The sequence below is a fragment of the Trichechus manatus genome, unplaced genomic scaffold, assembly GCF_000243295.1.
Source record: "Trichechus manatus latirostris isolate Lorelei unplaced genomic scaffold, TriManLat1.0 scaffold00052, whole genome shotgun sequence".
Lineage (NCBI taxonomy): Eukaryota > Metazoa > Chordata > Mammalia > Sirenia > Trichechidae > Trichechus > Trichechus manatus.
The window spans coordinates 7215500-7237231 of NW_004443988.1; the positions used below are offsets into that span (position 1 = coordinate 7215500).

General features: G+C 48.3%; 2 protein-coding genes across 2 annotated transcripts; one reads left to right on the top strand and one right to left on the bottom strand.

The window, feature by feature from the left end:
* The first annotated feature begins 144 nt into the window (after positions 1–144).
* On the top strand, positions 145–19383 carry AGBL5 (AGBL carboxypeptidase 5). The gene is made up of 15 exons (XM_004377601.2): positions 145–225; positions 1340–1600; positions 1846–2017; positions 2345–2508; positions 3082–3259; positions 3530–3708; positions 4135–4579; positions 5058–5227; positions 5566–5701; positions 6349–6551; positions 8145–8359; positions 16049–16204; positions 17507–17619; positions 18630–18763; positions 19144–19383. Exons 2-15 carry the CDS (start codon positions 1386–1388, stop codon positions 19313–19315), a joined length of 2652 nt encoding a protein of 883 aa, XP_004377658.1. The 5' UTR covers positions 145–225; positions 1340–1385; the 3' UTR covers positions 19316–19383.
* A 129-nt stretch (positions 19384–19512) lies between these two features.
* On the bottom strand, positions 19513–20724 carry OST4 (oligosaccharyltransferase complex subunit 4, non-catalytic). Its single transcript, XM_004377602.2, has 3 exons — positions 20614–20724; positions 20377–20514; positions 19513–19761 (listed from the first exon to the last, which is right to left on the bottom strand). Exon 2 carries the CDS (start codon positions 20511–20513, stop codon positions 20400–20402), a length of 114 nt encoding a protein of 37 aa, XP_004377659.1. The 5' UTR covers position 20514; positions 20614–20724; the 3' UTR covers positions 19513–19761; positions 20377–20399.
* Between the last annotated feature and the right edge of the window lie 1008 nt (positions 20725–21732).

Below are 21732 nucleotides of genomic sequence, written 5' to 3' on the forward strand. Positions count from 1 at the left end.
CGAGGGAACCCTCGAGTTCTGACCAATGGCAGTGAGGTTTACTGGGCAGGTAGCCAGCCGTATCTATGGCCAATAGGCGGCGGACTTCTTGTTTCCTGGCAGAGCAGGGTCCCGGCACCGCGGCGCTCCGGTTTTGTTTGGGTCCTGGGTGGAGGGCCCGGGTGCCGGGGCCCGAGGTGCCGCCTCGCTAGCGGGAGAGGGAGCGGGATCACCGGCCGGAGAGAGGTAGGGGCTCTGCGCGGAGAGCAGGCCCCGCCAGCCCCGGCCCCGCCCCCTTCTCAGCCCTTTTCAGTCCCGATCCCTTCTCGAACCTCACCTCTGCCCAAGGCCCGGCCCGCTGGCCGACCCCGCCCATCCCTGCCCCTCGGTCCGGGCTTTCCTCTAGCTGTGTCCTCCCTCCTGTGGCCTCACTTCTGACCTCCTAGTCCCTGCCTTTGTACCCTCCCTCAGGTGTAGGTCTGTCTCGACTCATCCCATGCCTCCAAACCCGACCCTGCCCAGGGCAGGCTCGGTCAGTGTGAGGGTCCTCCAGAGCTGAGGGTTGAGAAGCCACCCCACACCTCCAAGTGGGACTCTACCAGCCCCCCTTTTTTTGGGGTGCCGAGAACACCCGTTACCTACCCACCACTACCGGGCGGCTTTTGAGGGGCTCCAGTGCTTACAGGGTGGGAGGGGGTTGGAAATAGATTCACGCTCGACCTAGAATTAAGCTAGGTGAGCAGGTGGCATCTGCCCATTTCCTTTAGCTTGGCAAAGGCCAGTTTTTCTGATTTTCTTCCATAATAGGTGTAGGGTAGTGTTAAAAATGAAGAACCAGCCCTTGGAGGGCTCAGGGGAGCAACAGAAGAGTGCCTGGTCAGTACTTGAGGAGGGGGGTGAAGAGAGGCAGCTGCCCGTTTAAACTCAGAAACTAGGTTCTTCTCAGCTCTGCGCTGCAAAGGCAGAGCCAGTCTAGGAAATGGAGATCCAGAATGGCCTGTCTCTAAAGATGACCATGTGTTGTGGTGGGTGTATCTTGGCTAAGTTTAGGAAATCTGATCTCTCTTATTCGCTAATCTTTGGGTTGCAGAGAAGCTTGGAGTCTAGTATTTCTCAACATAGTTAATCTACTGAGCACTTCATTTTGGAACAGCCAAGCTGTAGTAAAATGTGGTCCCATAGGTTATAGTTATAACCCTTAGGGTGAGGGACAAAATGCTGTTTTCTCTTGGCCTTTTCCATAAGTAACCTCTTCTTAGGGCACTCCCTAAGAATAGCTCTCATTTATCCAGATACCCAAAAAACTTGGTTTCATTTTTCTTCCCTCTCCTCCATACCCCGAACCCCTTTTTTCCTCCAGCTCTCAGGGCCAGAGTGGGGCAGGAGGATGCTTTCCCAGCCCCACCATGGAGTTGCGCTGTGGGGGATTGCTGTTCAGTTCTCGCTTTGACTCAGGGAACCTAGCCCATGTGGAGAAGGTGGAATCTGTGTCTAGTGATGGGGAAGGAGTAGGGGGTGGGGCATCAGCCCCCACCAGCAGCATTGCCTCTTCTCCTGACTACGAGTTCAACGTGTGGACCCGACCAGACTGTGCTGAAACAGAATTTGAGAATGGGAACAGGTATGAGGAAAGAAAGGGAGGGTAGAAGAAAGAAAAGGGGATGTCCAGGTCCTCAAATCCATGCTCTTGTTAGCCCTTTGACTTACCAGTTCATACCTGCACACTGCCCTTCCTCTCCCTACCCCTCCTCCCTCCTTTCCTTACTAAATAGCCTTTTCCCAGTCTGGCTTGCTCCTGCTCTCCCACATATCCTGTCTCCTACCCTCCCTTATAATATGACTTGTCCCTCCTACTCTGGCCCTCAGGTCATGGTTCTACTTCAGCGTCCGGGGAGGAACTCCAGGGAAACTCATCAAGATAAACATTATGAACATGAACAAGCAAAGCAAGTTGTATTCCCAGGGCATGGCTCCCTTTGTGCGCACAATGCCCACCCGGCCACGCTGGGAACGCATTCGAGACCGGCCGACATTTGAGGTAAGCTCTCCATGAGAAGGCAAGAAAGGCTTGGGTTATAGAAGTTGAGGGAGGAAGGAAAAGAAGAGTTTGCCTTGATACAGAGTAGTAGGCAGGAGGGACACCAGGTTTTGGTATTCGCATTCCCTTCAGCTCTATTGTGGAGTCTAAAATGAGCCCCTGCCTCAGAAAGCCTAGAATGTGCTGGTTGTCATATGGAAAGTATCAGAGCAGGGGAAGTCAGTGAACATGAGGAGGGTGTGAGGTTGGTTCCTGCTGACCCCAACAGGAGCTTAGTGCTGACACCAATGGCATGTTGCCCTTCCCTCTTCCTCTTCTGCTTCTCAGATGACAGAGACGCAGTTTGTGTTATCCTTTGTTCACCGTTTTGTGGAAGGCCGTGGGGCTACCACCTTCTTCGCCTTCTGCTATCCCTTCTCCTACAGTGACTGCCAGGATTTGCTGAACCAGCTAGACCAGCGCTTTCTGGAAAACCACCCTACCCATAGCAGGTGCCAATTCCATTCTTACTCCTATCACACAGTCCTCGATCATGCAGCACCTGTGCTACTTCTGGAACTTGCCCTAAGAACTCTGAACTAAAACCTTATCAGTCTTTTTCTCTGTGCAGATGTGGAGCTTTGGGTACCTTTGAAAACTAAGTTTCTTTGTGACCTTGACCTCAACATGCCACCACCTACACTCTACTCATCCACCTGCCCAGTTCAAGCTTCTTCTAATATCCCAGTTCTATCAATTAACCAGAATTTAGCCAGTATTGCCGTTGCTCAGCACACTTTTATCTTTCTGAACAGAGGGCAAGTCTCTCTTCTGTACAAAGTAGTCTATCCTAGGGAGCCACAAACTGGGGGAAAAACAACAAGTTTATCCTGTGCTGTACTCTGCATTCTGGCAATGCAGACCCAAGCAAGTCCTTAGCTTCATTTAACAGTATGAGGGATTTTAAGGCCCCAAAGGTTAGGGTGAAGGGTCAGGTCCTACAAATCCTGGGGTCTTCTTGATGAAGCCCCCCTCTTGCTAGGACTTAGGGAATTTTCCTGGCTTAATGATTTTTATCACTACAGCCCCCTGGATACCATCTATTACCACCGGGAGGTCCTTTGCTATTCTTTGGATGGGCTTCGTGTAGATCTGCTAACAGTCAGTTCCTGCCATGGGCTTCGAGAAGACCGAGAGCCCCGACTAGAGCAGCTATTTCCTGATACCAGCACCCCCCGGCCATTCCGTTTCATAGGCAAGAGGGTGAGTGGGAACAGCATAAACTATAGTACCTTGTCCTTCCCCTAGCTCCAGGCACTGTTGATAGCTTAAGGCTATGTTATCTCTAGGTGTCTGGGACACAGCCTTAGCCTGCAACCTGAGGCAAGGGTGAAGGCTCCTACTCCACTTGCAGATTCAGCCAACTGGAAACCCAGTGGCTATTCCTGCCTCATCTACCCTCCACCCTCCATATACTGTCAGAGTAGGACTATAGAGTAACTGACCTAATGAGTGCTCTCCTCTCCATCTCAGATATTCTTCTTAAGCAGTAGGGTACACCCTGGGGAGACTCCATCTAGCTTTGTCTTCAACGGCTTTCTGGACTTCATTCTTCGACCAGATGACCCCCGGGCCCAAACCTTACGTCGCCTCTTCGTCTTTAAACTGATTCCCATGTTGAACCCTGATGGTGTGGTCCGGGGCCACTACCGGTAAGAAGTCTTCCCAACCTGTCTGGATTATCCCCAGTCCCCCTCATGCCCTGCACGTCAATGAAATACTATCAACCTTATCATCTAAGTTCTCCTGTATTCCCAATTTTCTCGCACCCTAACAAGGGCAAGCCCATCTATCCTTAGTGACCTGAGAAGGAATGTGATCCCATCAAAGGGTACTCCCTGGATGGAACAGAAGTGGAATAACTGCAGGTCCATCTGGATAGAGGGAGCAATCCTTAGCTTTCTGTGGTGGAGGTGATAGCAGACAAGGAAGGGGCCTGTCTTCAGTTCTTTCTTTCCTAACGCAACTTCAGCCTCATTTTATAAGCCAGTCTCCCACAGTCTTCTTTTCATCTACTCTAGTGTCTCCTTCGCTGGCCCAGTTCTCTAGACCCTGCTTCATTCCTTGTTTTCCTACAGCACGGACTCACGTGGAGTGAACCTGAACCGTCAGTACCTGAAGCCTGATGCAGTCCTGCACCCAGCCATCTATGGGGCTAAAGCTGTGCTGCTCTACCACCATGTGCACTCCCGTCTGAACTCCCAGAGTCTCTCAGAGCACCAGCACAGTCCCCATCTCTCTCCTGATGCTCCCCTTTCTGACCTTGAGAAAGCCAACAATCTCCAAAATGAAGCTCACCTTGATGGGGAGAACCCTGAGACCTGGAAACAGACAGAGATAGCAGAACAGAAGCCCAGTAGTATGTGGATTATACCACAGCAGTCTACTGAGGTTGAGGAACCAGCGCCGGAGACCATCCCCCCCAAGGAGAGTGGTGTTGCTTACTATGTGGACCTGCATGGACATGCTTCCAAAAGGGGCTGCTTCATGTATGGGAACAGCTTTAGTGATGAGAGCACCCAGGTAGGAATCCTAAGAACGTCTTGTGAGTATGGGAGTATTGCAGGTTAGGAGATAAGGGTTAGGCCATGAGCAGAAAGGGAAGGTAGCCATCTAGCAGGAAGGCCTGTGCTGCAAGAGGTAGATTACTTTTGAATGAGCTTCGAAGGGCCAAGAAGGGGTGGCATTGGGGCCTTATGTCTTAGTTATTATATTATGAGCTAAGCTGTCAGCAACCGTAGTCTTTCCTAGAGTTTGGGAATCCAGAGGAGAAGAAAATTTTTGTATCACTGAGCTTAAAAAGAGACCTGGACCTTCCCACAATGTAGAAATAATGTCAGATATTCAGTGAGAATTCAAGAAATGTTGATTGTTGATGATGGTTGTGATGGTATCTGTTGTGTATTGAGTCACTTGGCCCAATGCTTGCCTCCTCTTTCTTGCTTTTGTCCCTTCTTTCTTTCTCTGTCTCCTTCTGAGTTTCCTTTCTCCCCTAAAACAGGTAGAAAACATGCTGTATCCAAAGCTCATCTCCTTGAATTCAGCTCACTTCGACTTCCAGGGCTGCAATTTCTCAGAGAAGAACATGTATGCCCGAGACCGTAGAGATGGCCAGTCTAAGGAGGGCAGCGGCCGTGTTGCCATCTACAAAGCCTCAGGGATAATCCACAGGTTGGGGTGGAAACTAGGATGGAGTTGATGAAATAGCTTCCCTAAGGAAAACAATACCCAGTCTAGGATACTTGAGGGGCAGGGGACAGCCCAAGTCTTCCCAAAAGAGAGGCTCAACATCAACATCATTGTCTTTAGTCTGGGACTCTCCCTTCTTGGGACTTCCTAGGTATGTGGTATAGTGCTGAGAACAGCTCCTACTTGTTGGGGATTAACATTTCCCATTTGTATTCACTTTTTTCCAAGTGATTACCTTCTTAGATCATCTAGGCTGTTCCCCATGGTTCTATCCTGATGTCTCTTCAGGCGGGACACTGATAAAGGTCTCTGTGTCTTAGCTATACACTCGAATGCAACTACAACACTGGACGCTCAGTAAACAGCATCCCTGCTGCCTGCCATGACAATGGGCGTGCCAGCCCCCCTCCCCCGCCGGCTTTCCCCTCCAGATATACTGTGGAATTATTTGAGCAGGTATGAACATATGGGATAAGTGGGAAAAGGGGGAACCTTAAAGTCTGGAGAGGCCTTTACTTCTACTGCCTAAGGTCCTCTGAAGAGATGCTCACCCCTATTGCTGTCTAACCATTCTGGTTATTTTCCTTAGTAGGAGCGTGCCTCTATCATGATATTGAGAGGATGCACAGGCACTATTTCTGACCTCATGCCACAGAGAATCCCCTATTACATCTGAGTCAGAGATTCTTTACCCCTAAGCTTGTGCTTCTCATTCTGTTGGGCTTATTCACTTCTGGGCTTGAAAGCACCCTCTCTACAGTGGTCTTGATGACCTTGGTGTCCTAGGGCACACTAAGAGGAATAGGAAGAGCTTGGGTTACAGAAAAGACCCAAACTCCTGCTAGGAGAATTCCTTCGTGTTGCCAGCCAGAAAGTACACCTGACCTTGCTCGTAATGGATGAGGGCCCTAAAATGGTTAATGGTTTAGGAAGCAGCTCTAAACCCACCTTAGGATAAACAGCCTGGGTCACAAAAGTTAGCGTACACTATTGAGCAAATTTTAGACCTGCCTCCTTCCCCTCCACTGTGCTGTGCACCTCACCCCAACACAGCAGCCTGGACTGGAAGACCAAGATGCTAAGCCAACCTGGACTCCCCACAGGTGGGACGAGCTATGGCCATTGCAGCTCTGGACATGGCAGAATGTAATCCGTGGCCTCGAATCGTGCTGTCAGAGCACAGCAGCCTCACTAACCTACGGGCCTGGATGCTAAAACATGTGCGCAACAGCCGAGGCCTGAGCAGCACTGTGAATGTGGGTGTCAACAAGAAGAGAGGCTCTCGAACTCCACCCAAAAGTAACAAGTAAGACCAGCAGTATGGAAGGGAAAAAAGGCATGGAAGTGGAACAGGGCTCTAGAGTTAGGTATGCCAAGGGATTTTTATTCCCTTCCTCCTCCTAAAAGTACCACATGGTACATATTTTCAGGGTAAATTAAAATTAGTAAGCAGGGCTTCGAACTGGTTCTTCCCAGTTCACTCATGGCTGAGAAAGTGAAACTGGAAGAGACCTGAATTTTTTTTTAATTTTTTTTATTGTACTTCAGGTGAAGGTTTACAGAACAAATAGTTTCTCATGAAACAGTAGTACACGTATTGTTTTATGACAATGGTTAACAACCCCACAACATGTCAACTCTCTCCCTTCTCGACCTTTTTTTTTTTGGTGAAAATATAGCCAAAGATAACACCATTTCAGAAATTTCTACATGCACAGTTCAGTGACATTGACTACGCTCTTCCAATTGTGCTGCTATTCTTACTTTAGATGAAGGCTTACAGAACAAAATAGTTCCTCATTTAACAGTTGGTACACATGTTGCCCTATAACAATGGTTAACGACCTCACAACACATCAACACTATCCTTACTCAAGCTTGGGTTCCCTATCACCAGCTTTCCTGTCTCCTTCTGCCTTCTGGCTCTTGTCCCTGGACTGCTGTGCCTCATTGGTCGCATGTGGTTTTATGAAGAGACCTGAATTTTTAAAATTTGGGTGAACTGAACAGTAACCAGCACAGGAAAAATTATGGGTCGAAGCCCTGCTAGAAACCTAATCTCCCTCTTAGAAAACATGGGCAGTGTATGGGTTGAATAGCAACCAACTCTCTTGCCTGTGGGATTTTGAGCAGAGTCAGAAACAGTGGTGCCCTGTTCAAAGATGGCAGCCTACCACACCACTTTGAATATGTGTCGCTCTCCACAGTCCTGCGAACGATCCAGTCTAACCCATCAGGCTCCTGAAAGGGCTCACTACGCCTTTTCCAAGTCTCCCATTCCACGGTTTTGACTTGTAATTTTTCCTGTTCTGGTTATCATTCCAGATCACCCAAGTTGTAAAAATTAGGGTCTGTTCCAGCTTCCCTTGGTCAGCCATGACTACCAATTTGAACTGGTTTGAAGCTCTCTTAGTAAAATTAGCTCATTTTTTGGGAAGGGGATCCTCCTCCCTTTCACCTGGAGTTACCTAGACATATTTCCTAGAGATCTGAAAACCAGGCTAGGGAACTCCCTGCTCCAGAGCCCTGTACAAAATCAAAGTTATTGTGATGGGGGTGATGGCAGTTTCCAGAGGTTGCAAACAACTGAAAGAAGGGAGTTTAAGGGCCAGGGCAATGAGGAGGAGATACACTGGGAAATAAAATTGCTCAGGGATAGCGCTTATTGTTCTTAGTATCTGTAGGAGCATGTGTGTGTTAACAGGGCTCTCAGGCATTCTGAGATCAGCTGGTATGCCCCAGGTTAGATACCTCACCCTTGGACATGAATTCCTCCCTTTTCCCGTGGAATGGGTGCCTATGCCTTTTTCCCCTGAGGTGAATCTTTACTGAGCATGAGACCCTGGGAGGACAATGTACTCTCCCTGGCCAGGGTTAACTGGTGTCTGCTTCTTTGCAGTGGACTGCCTGTTTCCTGCTCTGAAAACACCTTGAGCCGGGCACGGAGCTTTAGCACTGGCACAAGTGCTGGTGGAAGCAGCAGCAGCCAACAAAATTCTCCACAGATGAAGAACTCCCCCAGCTTTCCTTTTCATGGCACTCGGCCTGCAGGGCTGCCAGGCCTGGGCTCTAGCACCCAAAAGGTCAGCCACCGGGTGCTGGGCCCCGTCAGAGGTAAGCCAGTCTGGGAGCCCCTGCAACAGGTGTTCAGTTGTTTGGGGTTTTGCTGGGGGAAGTGAGAGCTTGAAGATACACCTGGGCTGGGCCAAAGGGGTGAATCAATAAAATTAGTTTACGGCAGAATCTGCAACCTCTCCTGCGACCTTGATGTTCCCTGCGGCATGAGCTCTAGACTGGTACTCTGGGTGGCCATAGGTGAAAGTCCTAGGCGTCTGGGCTTCAGCACATGCTGGCAGCCAGGGGAGTTACCAAAAACAAAACACTAACTGAAGCAGTACTAAACACTGAGACATAGCACCTCCACATCAAGGACAGTGTCAATACAGCTTGTTGGGGGCAGTATAAAGACATGTCCTCAGAAGCCAAATGGCAGCACTGTAGAATGATGGAGAATCCTATCCAGGCTCACTATGGGCTGAAATTGATTCTTTCTTCAGAGCCTATTCAGAAAGTGTTATCAGAAGGATTCCAACTCTTCCAAAGAAAAATGGAACAACTACAGACAGCTTCTGTTAGAGGCTTATAAAGCAGAGGTCTCGCACTCTCCGTCAGTGGCCACAATTATTCATCTCTGCATCAGCACCCCTAGGTTTTGCTTGATAAGATCCTGCCATAAGATGAGATTCTGGGTCAAAATTTATACCAGAAATGGATGAGACTTGGGAAAAAGAAGAGGAAGTAACTACAGGGCCATTCCATGGAAGTAACCTGGACTGTGGTGGGGAGAGAGATTGCGGTAGTGCCATTTGTGGAAATACACTAGACCAGTAATCAATACTGTATGTGGCTTCTGGACTACAGAAATCTTGCCATAGTGTGGAGACTTGTAAGCTGGAGCTAAGAGCTTTGCTGCTCTTCAAAGTGCAGTCATCCTTGTTAGCATTTCCCTGGCTACTCAGCTTGCAACCTAGCTTTTGGTAGACCTGAAATATGCACTGGGTTAAAGTCTATGGAAATCCAACTGCACTAGTTAGAGCAGTCACACAGTAGAGAGCAAAGGTCCTTACCAGCTATGACCACTAAGATGTTCTATCCCTGGTAATCCAGTCTGATTATCTCTGCTTATATTCCAAACCCCATTCTTTGAGATTCGTTTTTCATTGGGAAGACACTTCTGTTCACTGTCTTTGAAGGAGGGTATTAAAGTAATAATAATGCCTTATATTTGAATAGCATTTAACAGTGAAAACAGTATCATATATATAATTTCATTTAATCTTCATGAAAATCCTATGGGGTGAATGGTATTTCCATTTTCCTGTTGAGGAAACTGAGGCTGTTTAAGAATGACTTGTCCCAGATTGCAACAGCTGTCAAGTGGCAGTCACTCTAAGTTATGTGTTTTCATGCTCCAGTATATCTGTTTCCTCATCTTACCCCATCTTAAATTCTTAAATCTGAATAAAGTTTTTTTCTTTCTTTTTTTGTGGTTCTTAACTCTTAGTTCCTAGGAAGGAATATCAACATCATACATTTTTTTTCCTTGACTACAAAGGGGAAATAGTAAAGAGCTTTTACATAGGTCCTCACTAGAGGATTCTAGGCAGTTTTTACTCAGTATTGACATCCTCCTTGCCCTGCTTCCCAAAGGAGAGCACTGTGTTAAACTCCTGGAGTGAGGGACATATACTCTGTTTCTCTGTTACTTCCTCAAATAACTATTTGCATGGTCAGTCCTAAATAATTCCTTGTTGATTGACTTGAAACTTAATAGGAAACAGGACAGTGAATACAATATAAAAGCACATACACATTAAAAACATACAGGGGACTTGGGGAGCTATCGTGGTAAACACAAGAGTAGTTAGCCAAAGAATATCCAGCTGAGAAACAGTTTTAAAGAATGGGTGGTATATGGTTTGACAAAAACATTCCAGAGATGAGAAATGACAGCCAGGAACAGGAATAGAGCTGTTGGGTAGATAAGACAGAAAGTAGGTATACCTTGCTGGCTCAAAGGGTCAAGGCCTTCCAGGCAATCAGATGAAAAGAAGTGGGAGGAAGAAGTTAAAATGTCTTGAAAACAAAGATTATGAATTAACTGAGACATATGGCATCGATTGTGTGCTTCTGAGAATGATGAGAGCAAAAGACTTACGGAAGAGAGCTGTCTATGAACTGTATATATTGGACAGGACGGGAGAGGTGGGATCCTTGCAGTAGTTTATGCATGAGATGGTTAGTGCCTGTACCAGGGTCTAGAAAGGAGAGATAAACTTAAGTATTAGAAATAAAAGTGGCAGGACTCAGTAATGGTGGAAGAGAGAGGAACTAACAGGGCTTTAAGGCTACAAGCTGAAGGAAGTCATGTTGGCGTTAAGACATTGTTGGAAGAAAAAGTGACAAGTTACTTATTTTAGGCATGCTTGGGTGCTAGGGTCTATCTGAGATGTCAGGTTTGGAGATCTAGGGTCATCCACATACAGGTGCCAGGTAAAACCAAGTCCCAGGTATGTTCTCTCAGGTGAATGAGCTTAGAAGTAGAAAAAGAGAGGCCCCTGACATGAGTCCAGAGACACACCATGGCTTGCATAAATATTTGTAAGAACTAGAAAACTATGTCTCTAAAGTCAAGGGGTCTAGAGGGTTACTAATAATAGCAACAAGCAATATTATGAGGAGTTGAAAGGTCACATCACAGGAATCTTAACTCCTATGTTGTGGGCATTTCCTGGTGCTACAGTTTTTGCTGGTTCATCCCTTAAAGTCTCTAGGATGGGAGACTGGCCTTGGCATGGATAAGGGCCTGCAATGCAGAGTGTGGCAGTTGAACTTGGTATCTTGGTAAGCAACCGTTGAAGAAACTTCTTTATTTGTCCAACATGATCTGTCCTATGCTGTAGCTTTGTGACATTTCCTGGTTCCACACATTAGGTAGTTAGGCCCCTGCCACATGTAAGCATACTTTGTCTTCCAAAATAGGAAGAACATGATCCCCCATGCCTCAGAAATCTAACTGTAAAGCAGTATATTTTCCAAACTGAAAACTGGGATTGTGATTTGACAAAGGATTTTTTTAATTTGTGAATTTATTTATAAAAAAATTCCCACTAACTATAAAAATTGTATCACATATTAACTACATTTAATGATGGTCATCCCTTATAGGCTAGAACCAAACATGGGATTGGGCTATCCAGAAAATTTCAGAAAAGATCTAAGCAGCCAAACCAGAAGCATAAATTAGGCAGAGGTTCAGGGAACAAGTCTGACAGATTCTGTCCCCAGATGACATTTTAGAAGGCCAATGGGGCGAAGAGGAATGTTTCTGGGACAGGAGTCTGGAAGACCCTCTTGAGTAAGCCCGGACTCCCAGCACCCCGTTACCTTAATGCCAGGGTGTTCTCTATCTAATTCTCCCCAGCTGCGAAACAGGTTCTAAACCCCACATTCCCAGACCCACAATCATGTTCCCATCCACCTGGCTTGGAAGTGCAGACCATACTCCCAGCAGCTGCTGTGGCTGTAGAGGAAGACCCTGAGGAATAGCGAATACAGTGATAGAATGAAGGAGGTCTAAAGCACACAAGATACCGGTGCGAAACCAGATGCAAACAGGCTAAAAAAGACTGCTGGGGCAAGGAGGGATAGGTAAGCTAGCTTCTCTTTCTGTTGGTTATCTGTAGATTCAAGCAGGCCTGGACCAGGATGAGGCAAGTGAGGTGCCTAGGACGCAAAATTTAAGGCACTCACCGTCAGGGTTGTGCAAACGTCTCCTTAAATTTTGTACCCTGGGTTCAAGCATCAACCTCAGTAACTGACACTCCCTGGCCCTCCAGCCTACCAAGCTGAGTATTGGTATAAAAGTCAAAGTACTTGAGTAGAAAAGCAGGACCCCTCAGCTGTTCAGGCTGTCACTGGCACGTTATCCCTCCCAGTTCTGTCATGGAACCCTGAGGTTACTAGAACTCTCTTTTAGCCACTGTAATCCCTTGTCTCAACTGACAGGCAACTTGTGGTAGATCAGCTAAAGTCCAATGGTGAGTGAAGGTTCCTTTGGGAGGTGAGTTGGCAGGACTTTTACCACTACAAACAAAAATTTCCTATTAAATACCTGATTAAAACTTACTTGATGGCAGGAAATGTGTCCTTACACACCTGTTTATTCCCTTAGTACCTAGAACTGTGCCTGGCCTTTTCTAAGTGATCAGTAAATATTTGTTGAATGAATGAATGAAAGGCAAGAAGTTGAGAGCGGAATGAATACTTGTCTCACCTTTCCATTCCTCAGAGGGCATGAATCAGATGGTTGTTCACTGATCCCGTTCTCATTGTAATATAAGAATGCAGTAATATCTGGGGTGCTACATGTAGGAACAGCTTAGGTGGGATGATGCAGGACCTAGGCACAAGTCAAATAACTGCTCTTCTAAACTGCGAAGCCTTAGAACATCCTTTCTAACTCATATAACAGTGAGGTCAGTCTGGCTCTGATGACCTCTCAGACCTTGGCCCCAGGACTATCTTGCCACCCCTAAATGGAACTGATAGCTGATTACCATAAGGTATCATCTTACAGCTTCTGGAAGCCGAGCTGGTCACATACCACTCTGTGCTTCACCTTAAACTGCTGTTTCTGTAACCTCAGAACCAAGAAATATAGTTGGGGCTCCTTCCTTTACTTCTTTTCTCAAATGGGGATGGAGTAGGCCTGGATTATACCAGGAACCAAAAGTCAAAACACAAGAAACTAGGCTGTTTGCTCGCATTTACCAATCTACAGGCCTACTCCAGGATCTTAAAACCCAAAAACCCATTGCTGTCGAGTCGATTCCAACTCATAGCGACCTTGCAAAACAGAGGAGAACTGCCCGTAGGGTTTCCAAGGCTGAATTCTTTACAAAAGCAGACTGCCACATCTTTCTCCTGCAGAGCGGCTGATGGTTCAAACTGCCAACCTTTCGGGTAGCAGCCAAGGGCTTAACCACTGCACCACCAGGGCTCCTACCAGGGTCTTAAGGCAGTCTTTAAGTGATGACTGAAATGCCATCTTGAAATGCCTTCTACTTTCAGAGCAGGCAGGCCTTTCTCCTCAACCAGACAATGCCTCCTATCCTAAAACTCTCAATAGTACTCTTAGTATCTTTATCATGATCCTTTATTACTATGTTCCACATTGACATTTTTTACAGTTTGCCTGCTTTGCTTCTCAAATGTTGCTCACTTTCTTACTAGAACCTACAAATGTCCCAATGGCTCTTACCCACTTTTTTTTTAATTTTGTTGCTGTTGAGAATATACACATCAAAACATACAGCAATTCAACCATTTCTACATGTACAATTCAGTGACATTGATTACATTCTTCGAGTTGTGTAACCATTCTCACTGTCCTTTTCTGATTTGTTCCTCCACCACTCACTTTGTTGCTTGACCTCATTTTCTTACCTTTTCCTGGGTGAGGGCTTGGGTACGGGTTCATCCCTTAACATGCCTCTGTATGTAGCTATTTCTCAAATCATCTACAAACCCTGTATTTCCCCCTCCATTGAATTCATTATTTCTGCCTACTTTGCACTGTCACCTGGATGTCATCTTGACACCTGTTTTAACCACAGAATTGCCCAGGTCTGGGTCCTAGAGCATCTGAGTCACTGGTGGTAGGTAATGTTTCAGGTTATTTGACTGTGGCCATGAGGCTCTGACTTCTGTAGTCTTGTTGGCATGCATGCCCCAACTATCACTGGTTGTTTTTGACTCTTGACCATCTCTTAGACTCTTACTTGGTATCCAACATCTCAACACAACTCCTCATAGCTAGCGTAGCTTCCATCCTGAGATTGTCTCTCCATGTCTTCTAGCCCTTATTCACATAGGTGTCAATTTTTTTGTTATTTGGTTTGGGACTTCTCAGCAGTGAACTTATTACTGCTTGCTATTGTCCAGTGCAGCTAGACACGATGAAATTACTGTCACCTACTTCCCAAGTTAGAGGCTTTTCACATCCAACACATGTTGTTTTATTAGGGGTCAAATGACATCCTGGAAGCTTCACTGAATTCAGCTCTCTGACCTGCTGCGTTTCTGTGATAAAGACCAGCCAAACCTGCAGGTCTCGCTGCCCAATGGGACCCCGCCCTTCAGGACCTGTAGGAATGAGGCTCTAGCCACAGGAATGGACCAGAGAGAACTGCCTCAAAGAGAATAACCATATCCCCTTAGATCCAGATATTATTGATCCAGCTTATGGTCCATAGCAGGTGTGTGTGTTCAAGTAAACAAAACATTTATTAAGGTCTCTAATTTTCCAGGCAGTCTTCTACAAGCACTGGGATATATAGTGTTAGAGAAGATAAGGTCCCTACCTTCAAGAGACTCAAGCTCCATTAATAAGAATATTAGCTAACATTTATTGAGTGATTACTACGTGCCAGCCACTATTATAAGTACAAGTACAAACTTATTTAATTAAGGAGACAGAAAGCATAAACCACTACTAGCCATATGAACAGAGAACAATGATGGTAAGAAGGAGAGAACAATTCTACCTGTAATGGTCAAGGAGGCTTCACAGGTGACGTGTGAGATGGGGCATGAAAAAGGAGACAGATATTCCAGAAGAAACCGCACCAGTAGGGGCTGTAATAGAGGGTATGAAGCCAGCATCCTTCTAAGGATGTGCAGATTGGGATCACAGAAGGAAGAGCTTTGAATACCATACAAGAAGGTTTAGACTTTATCCTTTAAGTGACCTTCAGTATCTCCCCCTTGCCTAAACCAGTGATTTCTGATTAGGCCTCTGTTTTAGAAGAATAATTTCTGGCATCCATGTGAAGGATGGTTTGGAAAAGAGAAGAGACTCGAGCTAGGGAGACCAGTAGGGAATCTTTTCAAAAGCCTGAGTGAGAGATAAAGACCTGTATGTATGTATCTGGACACTGGCGATAGTAGGAGGGAGTAAGGAAGAATTCAAGTAATTGCAGAGGTAGGATAGTCAGGATTTGATTAAACACAGATTTAAATGCAAAGGAGGAGTCAAAAGATGGAATAAAGTTTCTAGCATATAGATTTTTAACTAAAGTAAGAACAAAAGAAGGAAGGGCAGGAGAGAATGAGTTTTCTTTTGGTCTTGGGGGGATTTCCAGGTAATGTCGAGGGGACAACTAGAACTGTAGTTCAGAAGAAAAGGGCTAAGAGAGAGAGTTTAGACCAAGAACAGAATGGTGGGGAGCACTGGCATTTAAGGACCAGAATAGCAATTGGAAGAGGAGCAGTTAGAGGGAAGAAAACCTAGAAAAGCTTTTCAGAAGCTAAGCCCAATAATTTCTTGCCTGAAGAATGAACTGATGGGTGAGTAGGTTGGTTAATTCAAGAAATGTTACAGAGAGATGAAGTAGGATGAGGAATGGCTGAAAATTGGATAATTGCAATAAATATTCAAGGTCCTTCTACCCATCAGAAACCCTGGTGGCATAGTGGTTAAGAGTTCGGCTGCTAACCGAAAGGTCAGCAGTTCAGATCCACCATGTGCTCCTTGGAAACCCTGTCCTATAGGGTCGCTGTGAGTCAGCGACAATGGGTTTGGTTCTACCCTTCTCAATTACTTCAGAAGAGGGAAGCTGGTCTGATGACAAACTTGAATACAGGCTTCTTCTGACCAAGGGGAGCCAGCTGGGCAGTAAAGGCTATCTCACTATGCCTTGCTTACTTGCCCTTTTATCTGCTTGTGTCCCTTCCACCCAGAGCCCCGAAGCCAGGACAGGAGACGGCGGCAGCAGCCACTGACCCATCGCTCTACTCCAAGCAGCCTGGTCCCATCCCCAACTCCCACTAGTTCTGGCCCAGCCTCCTCACGCAACCTGGGCTCCTGCCTACTGCCCAACTCACTCAGCATATCAGGTCTGTACCCGCTGTCACTGAGATCTGGGGTGACCAGCATCCTCCCATCCCTACCACCTAGTGCTTAGACCAAGCTCCTGAGTAGGCTTAAGGAAATACTGTCAGCCGTGCTGCCACCTGACCTAGACTTTCTCCTGGACCTGATGTTAATGCAGGCCATTCCAGACCAGAGGCATCAGTTATCCTCCTAGTCATGAACCTGGATTATCCTAAATCCCTAACACCCATGGCCTTGTACAGGAAGCTGGAATTTAATGAAGGATTTTGTATAATAAAATAGCTAACATGGGGGCATTGGTGGTTCAGTGGTAGAATTTTCACTTTCCATATGGGAGACCCGGGTTGGATTCCTGGCCAGATGCACCTCCTGCACAGCCATCACTCATCTATCAGAGAAGGCTTGTGTGTTGCTATGATGCTGATCAGGTTTCAGCAGAGCTTCCAGACTACGATGGACCAGGAAGAAAGGCCTGGCAATCTACACTGGAAAATCAGCCAGTGAAAATCCTGTGTATCACAACTCCTCCATCTGTAACCAATCATGGGATGGCACAGGACCAAGCAGCATTTTGTTCTGTTGTGCACAGGATCACGATGAGTCAGGGGCCAACTCAATGGCAGCTAATAGCATTTGTTATTTACTATGTGCCAGGCACTGCTCTGAGCACTTTGTCACTTAATCCTCATTTTCACAGTTGAGGAACCTGAGGACTTTTCCTACCTGCAAAGTGCTATTTACCCAAGCTCCCTGACTAAAAGAGCTGGGCAACATTAGACAAAACTGAAGAATGATAAAAGGCACAAGCCTTTCGCCCTTCATCACCACAAATGTCATGTGTGACTATCATCTACACAAAACTTAGGTCATTTATTCTCCTTTAAAGTTACAGATCTAGGTGTGTAAAGGACTGGATAAGAATGATTTCTAAGGCTCCAGTCCAGTATCTTCTACCTCACTCAGAGGCTGCTACTTTCAGCCTGTTAACTCTCAGTGGTTAGCCCTCAGTCCACCAGCCTTGGGTACTGCTGGCTTGGTCCTTAAATGCTTAAACATTTAAGATATGTCCTAAGGTCTCTAAATTTACAAAAGTAATTAAGCTTGGTGGGATAGGGAAGATGGCATCTACCAGGCCAGGAATGCTGCTAAACACCCTACAGTGCACAAGACAACCCTCCCCCCAAACAAAGAATTATCCAGCCCCAAATGCCAATCGTGCCAGAGTTGAGAAACCCTGATCTAAAAGAAGTTGCCTCTCTTCTCCATTGCCCCTACCCTGATGACCAGTTTCCTTTGTTCTCTAGGGAGTAGCAACTCACTCCTGTCATCAGGGGACAAGCCAGAGACTGTCATGGTGATTGGGAAAGGTCTGCTAGGGACTGGACCACGGACCCCCTGCATCAGGACCCGATTGCAGGTAATTTTTGGGTCTTCCCCAGTCCCCAGCAATAACAACTCTGGCAGACCCCAACAAGGCACTGTTCATCTGGGTAGCGGGAGGGGAAATTCCTGGCACTGCTTTACAGCCTCTCCCCACCTGCTCTGGGAAATTAGAAGATGCTGAGAGCCTGTCCAGTGCTGCTGTCCCCATCAGTCAGGTCTCTCTATTGCTTGCTTCCAATCCATGTCCCTATCAGATACACCCAAACCTCAGCCTGCTAGCTTTGGCTTTCCCTGCCCCTGCCCTTAGCTTCTCCTCTCTTTCTGCCCAGACCTGCCCGAGAAGAGTTTCCGCCAGGAGGGGTCCCGGATTCCCCAGGTAACACATCTAGTTGCTGCTCCTAGGAACAGCTGTGTCACCAACTCTGATTCAGTCCAGATCCCCATGCTAGGTGGCTAAAGTTGGATATAGACACAAGCTGACTGGATGAGTGAAGTTTAAGCTGCTCTGGCAGGGGCTGAGACACAGAAGACTGTGATGGAGGTCTGCCAACACTCCAGTCTTTCCACACAGTGCTCCTCTACTCAGCCAGACCTTGGCCATGGGTAGCCATGGAGGTTAAATGCTGGATCCTTTTGCCATCCCTAGTTAAGTAAGACTCGGAATGTACAATGACAGACTGAATCCAGGAATTCTCTGGTCATTATCTTGCCTCTCGCTCTCAGCTAGGAACCCTCACCCCACCCCCAAAAAAAACCCCATTGCCATTGAGTTGATTCCGACTTATAGCGACCCTACAGAACCAAGCAGAGCTGCTCCCTAGGGTTTCCAAGGAGCGGCTGGTGGATTCAAACTGCCGACCTTTTGGTTAGCACACAAACTCTTAACCACTACACCACCAGGGTTCCCAGCTAGGGACAGTGCCTAGGAATTTAAAGACCCAGTACTTGTGTTGACTCCTACACTATACTCTTATACATGGAAACTCTAGAAGCAAACAAGTTCATGGAAGAATCCAGCCTCTTAGCCCACTCCTGTCCACACAGGCTAGGCCCAGGTTGGGCCGGGGCTCACCGCCGACTCGCAGAGGGATGAGAGGCTCTTCGGGCCCCACATCCCCTATCCCCCGGACCAGGGAGAGCAGTAAGCTGGAGCCGGGACCCTGCTCTGCTGCACCAGGGTGAGCACCGGGGTCCAGTTCCTCTCCCCACCCCTTATTTCTTCTATCCCCTCACTCTCACTTTGGCTATTCAAGATAATTTTCTTCTTTCCCTACTCCCTTTGACCCCCAAAGACTAAATGTACTTTTAAGAATCCAGTCACTGATTTTTTTTCCCACCATGGCCTTGGTCTTCACTCCAAGGGACAAGAAAACAACTTCTAGTTTGGGCCTAAGGCCTAGGAGCTGGCTGGTTCTAGCATCACACCACTGTGCAGCAATAACCTGCCTGTCCCTACCCATCTCCTCTCCTCACCTCTCTGACCTCCCAGCCCTGGCTAACAGATCATAAGAGAGGCAGAGTTTTCACAACCCTGATTCCTTTCTCTTTTCTGTTGCAGGCTGCCTCAGGCTGGGCCCCCACGGCCCCACTCTGCCCCTGCCTTTTCTCCTATTTTCTGTAGTCTGTCTGACTCCCAGTCCCGGATTAGTTACAGCAGGGGGCCCTTGGGCCAACCTGAGGTTTGTTTTGTCCCTAAATCCCCCCCACTCACTATTTCTCCCCGGGTCTGATAATGCCTTGACCAGGATATAGCCCCAAGATGGGAGAACACAGTGAGAAATGTGCTAGTCCCCTCCCTCAGCTGCTGATTCCATGTGACAACCATAACTCCATGGAATGCCAGCCACACTGTCTGAAGCATCGCGAACATCACCTTGACAGGACAAAGGAGGGACCTGACACCCTCCCCTCCTTCCAAAGCACAAGATTTTGGGACCACAAAAAATGTATCTATATTTTTATATTGGGGGAGTAAAAAATAAAGCAGCCCCTATACTGGGCCCTATTCAGTGGCAGCTTCGTGTTCCATAGGGTTAAGGAAGACTTTGAGGAAATAAAAGTTGTTTGGAAAAATCCAGGTGTAGTTGCTTTGCATGTTGTGATGGGTAGAAGGGATGAAGTGAAGTGTGAAGGCCCCTCACACCCTCCATCTTGCCTCAGACTATGTCCTGGAACCCTAGAAAAGAGGGGGAAAGACCTGAGGTAAGGAAAATGCTGCACATTTTTTCTGGGGAAATCCTCTGGGAATCAACTCTCATCCATCCTGTTCCCTTTTACATTTTGATTCACACTTAAGGTTGATCCCCATGGCCCCCTCCCGCCCCATCCTTTCTTCTCTATGGCTTGGGTCTACAGAAGCCAACCGCTAAATCAATGCCCCTTGTCCCAGAACATGGAAATAGAATTCGCCATCATTTCACTTTCTCACAAAAAATTCTGCCTAAATAAAGGCCTGAACCACCTCGGGAAAGTGAGGGCTATTTTAGTGGGCGGCCTTGGTGACACCCTCACTGCCTCCTTGTACCCACACCCGCAACTTGTACCCATACCCACTGGGAACCACAAGATGGGAACTTAGGGGCACTGGGGAACCCACCCCCATTCTAGCGTGAAGCAGTTTAAGGGGGTGGGGGCAAAGCACTCCCTTCTCTGAGCGGATCAAGGGCCCCAGTTCTGGGCGTATCCTGCTTCTCCGACACTTTCTGATTTGAAGTTTCGAACCCTGCAGGCCCTGGCGCGGCCTCGCCACTCAACTCTTCCGGGGCTGGGCGCTACCGCCCCGGACCGTTACCTGGGGCGGAGACAGCGCCACTCTCATTCCTGCTTCTTGGGATTGTTGACGGCCACATAGTGATAGAGAACGACAAGCAAGAAGAGCGACACGCCCAGCATGTTGGCGAAGATGGCGAGCTGCACGTCCGTGATCATCCTGCGGAGAAAAGAAGGCACTGAGTCTCAGGTCGGCGCACTCCTCGCCTTCGCCAGGACCGGTCCTCGCCCCCACCGACCAGCCATCCGGCCGGCTGACCTGTGGGAGCTCGCCTGCGTGCCTAGCCCCTGATCAGCCCTGCTCGACTCCGACGGTCGCCACGCACAGCTAGGAGGTAGACGACTTGGGCCGGAACTTTGTAGCGCCACCTCAGTTCCAAACTAGGCACTTCCGGACGTGCGACTGCATCGGAACGGCCTCTCTAGCCCTGCTGTCTCGCCTGCTCCTGCGGCCGGCTCGCAAGGGGCGGGGTCTTGGGCGGGGCTGTGGTGGGACATCCAGCCCTGGCGAGGTGGTGCGGGCCCGCGGACGCGCGCCTCTGTGCCTGAACCACACAGCTGGCAGCAGCTGGCGAGGCGCGGAACGTGGTTAGCAAAGCTGTGGCTGCCTCCTAGGAGCCGGGGAGTGGACTAGGGCGAGAGTGTGGTGGAGGGCGGGCCGGCCATGGGACTCGGCTTGACCCCTAGGTTCCGAACCCCGTTTCCTGCCCCGGCCCCCAGCGGTGCTGCCCACCCCTCGCATCCCGGCCCGGCCCAGCCAGGTGCTTCCTTTGAGTCCTGCCATCCGGGTCCCCTCCCTCGGCCGGGCAGCGAGGATGGGGGTAGGAGGCGGTGCAGCATGGGGACAGGGCTGGGGCTGCGATTGCTCCTCTATCCGGCGCCAACATTTCTGCCCCTGATCCGACCACGTTCGACGATCATGCTTGTGATCTCACTAGTGCCTGCCTTACCCGGGCTGCCTCCCTCCACCTCGCTCTCGGAGGCGGGCGTCGGAAATGGGGCGGACCCTCCGGGAATCAAAACCCAAACCTTGAGACTTTGGCCAAGTGGGAAACCCCCCTTGGATGTGAGGGAGGGGGGAGTGGAGGAAGGGCTGGGACAAGCAAGAGGGGACGCGGGTTTGGGGCAGAATGGGTCGCTGAGGACGAAGAAGAGAGGTGGCAGTGGGTAGGCGTTCTAGGGGCTCTGGCAAGGGCAGAGGCACCCTGGGGTTCCACAACCCTCTGCCCAGTCAGAATGTTCTCCCCCTCACTTCTTGCTTTCCCTCATCTTCACCATAAAAGGGAACGGCACAGAGCCAGGCTGGGGCCGGGGGCTGGGCTGTTGCTCTGGAGCTGTCAGGGGTAATGGAAGCCAGTTGTTTTGCCGGGGGTGGGGG